Here is an 11,518-nt window from a genome sequence, read left to right as displayed (position 1 = left end):
ACCCCCCCACTGCTCTTCTGTAGATTTCCCCACAAGTAACTTGTTGCAGTCTACCTTGGCCAGATCCTGCCTAATTTTATTAAAATCTACTCTCCCCCAATCCAAAACCTTTTTTTTTGCAACTTGTCAATTTCTTTGTCCAAAACAAATTTGAATTGAACCATGTTGTGGTTGCTGTCAGCAAAATGTTCTCCCACCAACACATCAACCACTGGTCTGGCTTCATTCACTAGAATTAGATCCAGCACAACTCCTTCCCATGTTGGATCCTCTACATATTGACCAAAGTTTTCCTGGATACATTTTAAGAACTCTATTCCATCTAAGCCCTTAAAATGATGACTATCCCAATAATGTTGGGAAAGTTGAAATCACCTAATATAATTACCCTCTTATTATTTTTACACCCCTCTGTGAATTGCGCACATATTTGCTCTTCAAATTCCTGCTATCTGGGGGTCTGTAATACACACCTAGCAACGTAGCTGTCCTTTTTTATTCCTAAGCTCTATCTACAAAGCTTCATTTGATGCCCCCTCCAAGATATCATCTCTCCTTACTGTATAATTGCCTCCTTAACTAATAATGCAATGACTCTTCCTCTTTCACCCCCTCCTCTGTCTCGCCTGAAGATTCTGTATCCCGGGACGTTGAGCTGCCAATCCTGCCTTTCACTCAACCACGTCTCTGTGATGGCTATTATATCATAATAGTCCATGTTATTATTTCAGTGAAGAACAGGAAAGTTCCTCCTGTTGCCTTCAGCAACATTTATTCTGTTGGCCCCCTTGAAGTCAATGAAATAATTGAGTATGGAGGTGAGAAATAAGATACTGTGCAATACCAGCTCAAGACATTCAATTAATTTATTAAATCATGCAATAACAGATTGCTTTTGTGTTGGTGAATATCTTTCTTATTCTGACTAGCAGATTATAGTGCTTTGAAATTTAAACTCAATTATATTACTGTAAAATTATCTCTGGGTCTAAAACACATTCTGCCCTGACTCAAGCATCTGTTGCGTTATTTGATATCACAGAGTAGAGCTGCCCCTCTCAGGATCCAGTGGTCAGGTGTCTGAACTGTTTTCAGACAGATGGCAGTGATGAAAGTCAGGTCAGTGCGCTGTGGTTTCTTATAGACTGGACAGATGTATAGTTTAGGATCCTTGGGCGCAGTGGAGTTGATGGCAAATATATAGATGACGGGTAGCATTGTAAAGAGAACTTTGGCAGTGGATTCAGTCAGTCGAATATTTCTCCTGTCCCAACCTGCTCCATCGAGGTAAAGGCCGTAGATGTAGACTCCCTCCTGCCAAGCAAGCATACAGAGTTTGAATGTAAACAAAAAATTGTCCATGCTACCCTGGAACCATTTTCAGAGCAGAACCAGGCTCCCGACCCGAAGATTTGACATAATTTGCATTCGGTTAAAGTCCAACAGGTTTATTTGGTAGCCTCTCTCTCTCCGGAGAGAATAAACCTGTTGGACTTTAACTTGGTGTTGTTAAAACTCTTACTGTGTTTACCCAAGTCCAACGCCGGCATCTCCACATCATGATTTGCATTCAACAGTGTTGATCGGTTATGCTCAAGGGGAGCCAGGGGACAGTGCCGGGCATGAGCCTCTCCACCCTGGGGCTGTACTCACCTGTGTGCCTCCCTTGGGTTCTGCCCATCCAGAGTACATTGTGGGGGACCTGCTATGATTCATGTCAGTGTGAATGGACAATTTAATGTGGGGAACTATTAAAGGCCTAATAATTATAGTTGTATGCTTGCAAAAAGGGATCCTATCTTTTAAAGCCGGGATCCCCATTACGTCATAGGCTGGGGTGGGAAAAATCAAGTCGTAAATACCACCGGCATTAAAGCCGTTTTGGGACTCCCACAGGATTCTCCACCCCTACTGCCTTTCCCGCCTCACCCCGCCTGCCCTGAAAACAGAAGTGGAATATTCTCCCCTCGGGGGAGTTATTCCCCACTAAAATAAAAATAAAATGATGCAGGTGCTGGAATTCTGAAATAAAAACAGAAAAATTTGGATAAAAGCAATAGGTCAGGTAGCATCTGTGGATTAATGAATCATAGAATCCCTCCAGTGCAGAAGGAGGCCATTCGGCCCATCGAGTCTGCACCGGCCACAATCCCACCCAGGCCCTACCCCCACATATTTACCCGCTAATCCCTCTAACCTACGCATTTTAGGATTCCAAGGGGCAATTTTTAACCTGGCCAATCAACCTAACCCGCACATCTTTGGACTGTGGGAGGAAACCGGAGCACCCGGAGGAAACCCACGCAAACACGAGGAGAATGTGCAAACTCCATACAGACAGTGACCCGAGCCGGGAATCGAACCCGGGACCCTGGAGCTGTGAAGCAGCAGTGCTAACCACTGCGCTACCGTGCCGCCGTTTTGAGTCTGTGAGCTGATTCCCAGCGCGGAACTGATTCTACTGGAAATCTTAGTCACAGAGACTTGCGGAGGCCATGACGACCAGCGGAAAGTCTGCGGAATGGCATCCACTGATGTCTCCCAGTACTGGTGGCAATGATAAGGTCCCCCATGCAAGACTTCTTGAGAAAGTGAGAGGGCATGGGATCCAAGGGGCTGTTGCCTTGTGGATCCAGAACTGGCTTGCCTGCAGAAGGCAGAGAGTGGCTGTGGAGGGGTCTTTCTCTGCATGGAGGTCAGTGACCAGTGGAGTGCCCCAGGGATCTGTTCTGGGACCCTTGCTGTTTGTCATTTTCATAAATTACCTGGATGAGGAAGTGGAGGGATGGGTTGGTAAGTTTGCTGACGACACCAAGGTAGGTGGTGTTGTGGATAGTTTGGAGGGATGTCAGAAGTTGCAGCGAGACATAGATAGAATGCAAGACTGGGCGGAGAAGTGGCAGATGGACTTCAACCCGGATAAGTGTGTGGTGATCCATTTTGGCAGATCCAATGGGATGAAGCAGCAGTATAATATGAAGGGTACCATTCTTAGCAGTGTAGAGGATCAGAAGGACCTTGGGGTCCGGGTCCATAGGACTCTTAAATCGGCCTCGCAGGTGGAGGATGCGGTCAAGAAGGCGTATGGCGTACTAGCCTTCATTAATCGAGGGATTGAGTTTAGGAGTCGGGAGATAATGCTGCAGCTTTATAGGACCCTGGTTAGACCCCACTTGGAGTACTGCGCGCAGTTCTGGTCACCTCATTACAGGAAAGATGTTGAAGCCATTGAAAGGGTGCAGAGGAGATTTACAAGGATGTTGCCTGGATTGGGGGGCATGCCTTATGAGGATAGGTTGAGGGAGCTTGGTCTCTTCTCCCTGGAGAGACGAAGGATGAGAGGTGACCTGATAGAGGTTTACAAGATGTTGAGAGGTCTGGATAGGGTAGACTCTCAGAGGCTATTTCCAAGGGCTGAAATGGTTGCTACGAGAGGACACAGGTTTAAGGTGCTGGGGGGTAGGTACAGAGGAGATGTCAGGGGTAAGTTTTTCACTCAGAGGGTGGTGGGTGAGTGGAATCGGCTGACGTCAGTGGTGGTGGAGGCAAACTCGTTGGGGTCTTTTAAGAGACTTCTGGATGAGTACATGGGATTTAATGGGATTGAGGGCTATAGATAGGCCTAGAGGTGGGGATGTGATCGGCGCAACTTGTGGGCCGAAGGGCCTGTTTGTGCTGTGGCTTTCTATGTTCTATGTTCTATGAAACTACTAGATTGTTGTAAAAACCCATCAGATTCACGATTGTCCTTTAGGGAAGGAAATATGCTGCATTTACCTGAACAAAGAACAAAGAAAATTACAGCACAGGAACAGACCCTTCGGCCCTCCAAGCCTGCACCGACCATGCTGCCCGACTGAACTAAAACCCCCTACGCTTCTGGGGCTATATCCCTCTATTCCCATCTCATTCATGTACTTGTCAAGACGCCCCTTAAAAGTCACTACCATATCCGCTTCCACTACCTCCCCCGGCAACGAGTTCCAGGCACCCGCCACCCTCTGTGTAAAAAATCTGCCTCGTACATCTCTTTTAAAACTTGCCCCTCACACCTGAAACCTTTGCCCCCTAGTAATTGACTCTTCCGCTCTGGGAAAAAGCTTCTGACTATCCACTCTGTCCATGCCTCTCATAATCTTGCAGACTTCTATTAGGTCTCCCCTCAACCTCCGTCGCTCCAGTGAGAACAAACCAAGTTTCTCCAACCTCGCCTCATAGCTAATGCCCTCGATACCAGGCAACATCCTGGTAAATCTTTCCTGTACCCTCTCCAAAGCCTCCACATCCTTCTGGTAGTATGGCGACCAGAATTGAACACTATATTCCAAGTGCGGCCTCACTAAGGTTCTATAAAGCGTCAACATGACTTGCCAATTTTTAAACTCAATACCCCGGCTGATGAAGGCAAGCATGCTGTATGCCTTCTTGACTACCTTTTCCACCTGCATTGCCACTTTCAGTGACCTGTGTACCTGTACACCCAGATCCCTTTGCCTATCAATACTCCTAAGGGTTCGGCCATTTACTGTATATTTCCTATCTGTATTAGACTTCCAAAATGCATTACCTCACATTTGTCCGGATTAAACTCCATCTGCCATCTCTCCGCCGAAGTCACCAACTGATCTACATCCTGCTGTATCCTCTGATGGTCCTCATCGCTACCCGCAAATCCACCAACCTTTGTGTCGTCCGCAAATTTACTAATCAATCCAGTTACATTTTCCTCCAAATCATTTATATATATTACAAACAGCAAAGGCCTCAGCACTGATGTGGTTGCAGTGACAGAGACTTGGTTGAAAGAGGGACAGGACTGGCAGCTGAATATTCCGAGGTACAAGTGTTTTAGGCGAGACAGAGGAGGGGCCAAAAGAGGTGGGGGAGTAGCAGTATTAGTTGGAGAGCATATTACAGCGGTGCAGAAGGAGGACAATTCAGAGGGGTCGTGTAACGAGTCACTCTGGGTGGAGCTTAGAAACAGGAAGAGCGCAGTCACTATGTTGGGGGTGTACTACAGGCCCCCCAACAGCCCAAGGGAAGTGGAAGAACGGATATGTCAGGAGATACTGGATAGGTGCAGGAAAAATAGGGTTGTTGTAGTGGGAGACTTCAATTTCCCTGGTATAGACTGGAAATCGCTGAGAGCAGGGACTCTGAATGGGGAGGAATTTGTAAAATGCGTACAGGAGGGTTCTTTGGAACAATATGTAGATAGCCCGACTAGAGAGGGGGCTATACTGGACCTAGTACTGGGGAATGAGCCCAGTCAGGTCTTCAAAGTTTCGGTAGGGGAACATGTGGCAAATAGTGACCACAATTCTGTTAGCTTTAGGATAGTGATGGAAAAGGATGAGTGGTGTCCCAAGGGTAAGGTATTGGATTGGGGGAAGGCTAACTTTAGTGGAATTAGGCAGAAATTGGCAGCTCTTGATTGGGAGAGGCTGTTTGAGGGTAAATCCACATCTGGCATGTGGGAGTCTTTTAAGGAATAGTTGTTAGGGCTACAGGACAGGCATGTGCCTGTTAAAAAGAAGGATAGGAAGGGTAGGATTCGAGAACCGTGGATAACCAGGGAAATTGAGGGACTGGTCAAAAAGAAAAGAGAGGCGTATGTTAGGTCCAGGCAGCTAAAAACGGAGGGAGCTCTGGAGGAGTACAAAGAAAGTAGGAAAGAACTCAAACGGGGAATTAGAAGAGCAAAAAGGGGTCACGAAATGTTCTTGGCATACAGGATTAAGGAGCATCCCAAGGCATTTTATTCATACGTGAGGAACAAAAGGGTTGTCAGGGAAAAAATCGGACCTCTCAGGGACAAAAGTGGGGAATTATGCTTGGAGCCCAAAGAAGGAGGGGAAATCCTAAATGAATACTTTGCGTCGGTATTCACAAAGGAGAGAGATGTGTTGACTGGGAGTGTCTCGGAGAGGAGTGTTGAACCGTTGGAGAAAATCTCCATTACAAAGGAAGAAGTGTTCGGTTTGTTAGAGAATTTAAAGACTGACAAATCCCCAGGGCCTGATGGAATCTATCCAAGGCTGCTCAGGGAGACGAGAGATGAAATCGCTGGGCTCTGACGCAAATCTTTGTCTCGTCACTGGACGCAGGTGAGGTCCCAGAGGATTGGAGGATAGCCAATGTGGTCCCGTTATTTAAGAAGGGTAGGAAGGATAACCCGGTTAATTATAGGTCAGTGAGCTTGACGTCCGTGGTGGGGAAGTTGTTGGAGAAGATTCTTAGAGATAGGATGTATGCGCATTTAGAAAGGAATAAACTCATTAACGATAGTCAGCATGGTTTTGTGAGAGGGAGGTCATGCCTCACTAACCTGGTGGAGTTTTTTGAAGAAGTGACCAGAATGGTTGACGAGGGAAGGGCCGTGGATGTCGTCTATATGGACTTTAGTAAAGCGTTTGACAAAGTCCCTCATGGTAGGCTGGTGAAAAAGGTTGGATCCCATGGGATAAAGGGGGAGGTGGCTAGATGGGTGGAGAACTGGCTTGGTCACAGAAGACAGAGGGTGGTAGTGGAAGGGTCTTTTTCCGGCTGGAGGCCTGTGACTAGTGGTGTTCCGCAGGGCTCTGTGTTGGGACCTCTGCTGTTTGTGATTTATATAAATCATCTGGAAGAAGGTGTAACTGGGGTGATCAGTAACTTTGCGGACGACACAAAATTTGCAAGACTTGTAGATAGTGAGGAGCATTGTCAGAAGCTACAGAAGGATATAGATAGGCTGGAAATTTGGGCAAAGAAATGGCAGATGGAGTTCAATCCTGATAAATGCGAAGTGATGCATTTTGGTAGAAATAATGTTGGGAGGAGCTATATGATAAATGGCAGAACCATAAAGGGTGTAGATACGCAGCGGGACCTGGGTGTGCAAGTCCACAGATCCTTGAAAGTGACATCACAGGTGGAGAAGGTGGTGAAGAAGGCATATGGCATGCTTGCCTTTATAGGACGGGACATAGAGTATAAAAGTTGGGGTCTGATGTTGCAGATGTGTAGAACGTTGGTTCGGCCGCATCGGGAATACTGCGTCTAGTTCTGTTCGCCACACTACCAGAAGGACGTGGAGGCTTTGGAGAGAGTGCAGAGGAGGTTTACCAGGATGTTACCTGGTATGGAGGGGCTTAGTTATGAGGAGAGATTGGGTAAACTGGGGTTGTTCTCCCTGGAAAGACGGAGGATGAGGGGAGACTTAATAGAGGTGTATAAAATTATGAAAGGCATAGATAGGGTGAACGGTGGGAAGCTTTTCCCCAGGTCGGTGGTGACGTTCCCGAGGGGTCATAGGTTCAAGGTGAAGGGGGGGAGGTTTAACACAGATATCAGATGGACATATTTTACACAGAGGGTGGTGGGGGCCTGGAATGCGCTGCCAGGCAAGGTGGTGGAGGCGGACACACTGGGAACGTTTAAGACTTATCTAGACAGCCATATGAATGGAGTGGGAATGGAGGGATACAAAAGAATGGTCTAGTTTGGACCAGGGAGCGGCGCGGGCTTGGAGGGTCGAAGGGCCTGTTCCTGTGCCGTATTGTTCTTTGTTCTTGTTTGATCCCTGAGGAACACCACTTGTCACAGCCCTCCATTCAGAAACGCACCCTTCCACTGCTACCCTTTGTCTTCTTTGACCAATCCAGTTTTGTATCCACCTTGCCAGCTCACCCCTGATCCCATGCGACTTCACCTTCTGCACCAGTCTGCCATGAGGGACCTTATCAAAGGCCTGGTCTGATCAGGCCTGGTCTGATCTAGATGTGATTCCAGATCTGGAGTAACATGGCTGACCTCTAACTGCCCTGCAAAACATTAATTTGCACCAAAAAGCTACAGAGAAGTTGCAAAAGAATAAAACTCAGCATTGAAAATACTCGGCAGTGGAAATGAAAAGGCATACCCTTTCCAGGCAACCTTTCAAAGTCCCCCTTAGTAACGTTAGGGGACATATACAAAAAATTGGGAGTCTTGGATTTGAATCCCACAACGGCAGATGGTAGAACTTGAATCCACTCAATAAAAATCTGGGCTGGGATTCTCCCAAAAAAATTCAAAGTCCCAAACGTGGAGGAAAATGGGAGTTTTTAGTGTGATTTCCAGAATGAATCTCCAACACTCAATGCATCTCAGAATGTCTAATGTGATTGACTCTGGAAATCTGTGGGTGGAGTTTATTCCCGCCTGAGAGACCGGCAGCATAGAGATGGACGGGCCGCTGCGCTTGCACCGATCTGTCAGCAGCGACTTGCACGTGCGCAATGGCCCAGCATAGCCGGCCTCCCAATCACTGGCCAGCCCGATTTCTGGCCTTCTGATGCCCCCCCCCCCCACCCCACCTCCCAATTGCTGGTCTCCCAGATCTCCCCTAGCCAGCCCCAATCTCCCGAACTCCACCTGGACGGCCCCAATCTCCCGACCCCCATCCGGCTATCCCCAATCTCCCAATCCTACCCGGGCAGCCCCAATCACCCCACCTGTCCTGACCCCCCTCCCTCCCTGTCACCACCCGGATGGCCAGCCATGATCTCCCCAACCCCCAATGGGCCAGCCCCAATCTCCCGATCCTGGATACAACATAGCTTGGTATAGCTCCTGCTCTGTCCAAGACCACAAGAAACTACAAAGGGTCTTGAACGAAGCCCAGTCCATCACTCAAACCAGCCTCCCATCCACTGACACTGTCGACACTTCCTGCTGCCTTGGAAAAGCAGCCAGCATAATCAATAACCGCACGCACAGCGGACATTCTCTCTTCCACCTTCTTCTGTCGGGAAAAAGATACAAAAGTCTGAGATCACGTACCAACCGACTCAAAAATAGCTTTTTCCCTGCTGCCACCAGGGAATGGACCTACCTCGCATTAAGTTGATCTTTCTCTGCACCTTATCTATGACTGTAACACTACATTCTGGACTCTCTCCTTTCTTTCCCTATGTACGGTATGCTTTGTCTGTATAGCGCACAAGAAACAATACTTTTCACTGAATAGTAATACATGTGACAATAATAAATCAAATCAAATCAGGAGGAGGAGCTGGTGGCATAGTGGTAATGTCACTGGAGTAGTAATCCAGAGGCCCAGAGGAATTCTCTGTGAATATGGGTACAAAACCCTACCAGGGCAGCTGGAGGAATTTAAATCCAGTTAATAAAATTCTGGAGTATGAAGCTAGTCTCAGTAATGGTGAAACTATCACTGACTGTTGTAAACTTTGAGCTGGTTAATTAATCCCTTTTAGGGAAGGAAATCCGACATCATTATCTGGTTGGTCCTATGAGTGACTCCAGATCCACAGCAACATGACTGACTCTGAAAAGATCCAACAAACCACTCAGTTCAAAGGCAATCAAGGATGGGCAAAAAATGCTGGCCCAGCCAGCAACACCTCACTACAGTAACTGACTTCATCAGTAAGTGTGTAGAAGACTGTGCGCCAAAGAAACAAATCCATGTGTTCCCCAACCGGAAACCATGGATGAACAGGGATATCCACTGCTTGCTGAAGTCCAGGTCTGAGGCGTTAAAGTCAGACCGATACAAGAAAGCCAGATACGATCTAAGCAGATCCATCAAAGGTGCCAGAAAACAATACCGGACCAAGCTAGAATCCCTGGCTAGTCACACCCTGCCTACTGTGGCAAGGTCTGCAAGACATAACAGGCTACAAGATGAAGGCATGTAAAATCGCATCCCTCCCTGATGAGCTCAACGCATTCTACGCTCGTTTTGAGCAAGAGGTCAGCGAGAGCATGCCCTCCACCTTAGAAGCCCTGGATGAAACTGTATCTGGGGTCACCATTGCAGATGTCAGAGCAGCTTTCTTCAAGGTCAACCCACGGAAAGCAACTGGCCCGGATGGGGTATCCAGACGTGCACTCAAATCCTGCCCGGATCAGCTGGTGGAGGTATTCACAGACATCTTCAACCTCTCTTTACAACAATCTGAGGTCCCTATCTGCTTCAAGAAGATGATCATCATCCCGGTACCTAAGAAAAACCAGGCAGCGTGCCTTAATGACTATCAGCCGATGGCTCTGACATCCATCATTATGAAGTGCTTCGAAAGGTTAGTCATGGCACAAATCCCGGCCCTGCACTCAATCCTGGAACACCTAGATAACAAGGACACCTATGTCAGACTCCTATTTATTGACTACAGCTCAGCCTTCAACACTATTATTCCCACGAAACTCATCTCCAAACTCCATGGGCTGGGCCTCGACACCTCCCTCTGCGGCTGAACACTGAACTTCTTAACTCACAGACCACAATCAGTAAGGATAGGCAACAACACCTCCTCCACGATCATCCTCAACACTGGTGCACCACAAGGCTGTGTTCTCAGCCCCCAAATATACTCCTTATACAACTATGATCAAATTCCCCTCCAATTCGATTTTCAAGTTTGCTGACAACACCACCGTAGTGGGTCGGATCTCAAACAATGACGAGACAGAGTACAGAAATGAGATAGAGAATCTGGTGAACTGGTGCAGCAACAATAATTTCTCCCTCAATGTCAACAAAATGTAGGAGATTGTCTTCGACTTCAGGAAGCGTAAAAGAGAACATGCCCGTTTCTACATCAATGGGGACTAAGTAGAAAGGGTCGAGAGCTTCAGGTTTTTGGGTGTCCAGATCACCAACAACCTGTCCTGATCCCCCCATGCTGACAGTGGAGTTAAGAAAGCCCACCAACACCTCTACTTTCTCAGAAGACTAAGGAAATTTGGCATGTCAGCTACAACTCTCACCAATTTTTACAGATGCACCATAGAAAGCATTCTTTCTGGTTGTATCACGGCTTGGTATGGCTCCTGCTCTGTCCAAGACTGCAAGAAACTACAAAAGGTCGTAAATGTAGCCCAATCAGTCTCTCTCAAACCAGCCTCCCATCCATTGATTCTGTCTACACTTCCCATTGCCTCGGCAAAGCAGCCAGCATAATTAAGGACCCTACGCAGCCCGGACATTCTCTCTTCTACCTTCTTCCTTCTGGAAAAGGATACAAAAGTCTGAGGTCACATACCAACCAACTCAAGAACAGCTTCTTCCCTGCTGCTGTTAGACTTTTGAATGGACTTACCTTGCATTAAGTTGATTTTTCTCGACACCCTAGCTTTGACTGTAACACTACATTCTGCACTCTCTCGTTTCCTTCTCTATAAACGGTATGTTTTGTCTGTATAGCATGCAAAAAACAATACTTTTCACTCTATACTAATACATGTGACAATAATAAATCAAATCAAATCAAATCCCATCTCATGGAAGAAAAAACAAGGACCTGTTAGGGTGAAGGGCAAAGTTGGCAGGAGTGGGGAACCCTGGATAATAAAACATTGAGGTTTTGGCCAGGAAAAAGGAGGCATGGCTCAGGAACAAGCAGCTTGAATCAAGGGATTCCCTGGAGGTGTACAGGGGATACAGGAGTATACTCAAGAAGGAAATTAGGAGGGCAAAAAGGGGGCATGAGGTAGCTTTGGCTGAGAGGATTAAGGGGAATCCAAAGGG

General features: G+C 47.2%; 1 protein-coding gene across 1 annotated transcript in view; it reads right to left on the bottom strand.

Annotated features, from left to right (window-relative positions):
* Positions 1 to 1,026: 1,026 nt before the first annotated feature.
* LOC144493944 (dynein axonemal heavy chain 8-like) overlaps positions 1,027 to 11,518 on the bottom strand; it is a 1,661,706-nt gene continuing 1,651,214 nt past the window's right edge. Inside the window, exon 98 of the mRNA XM_078213521.1 lies at positions 1,027 to 1,314. Coding sequence (XP_078069647.1) covers positions 1,027 to 1,314 — 288 coding nt within the window. The remainder of the gene's footprint in view (positions 1,315 to 11,518) is intronic.

The sequence above is a fragment of the Mustelus asterias genome, chromosome 5, assembly GCF_964213995.1.
Source record: "Mustelus asterias chromosome 5, sMusAst1.hap1.1, whole genome shotgun sequence".
NCBI classification, from domain to species: Eukaryota; Metazoa; Chordata; class Chondrichthyes; order Carcharhiniformes; family Triakidae; genus Mustelus; species Mustelus asterias.
The sequence above is the reverse complement of the archived record's forward strand: the minus strand, read 5'-3'. Positions and strand labels throughout refer to the sequence as shown.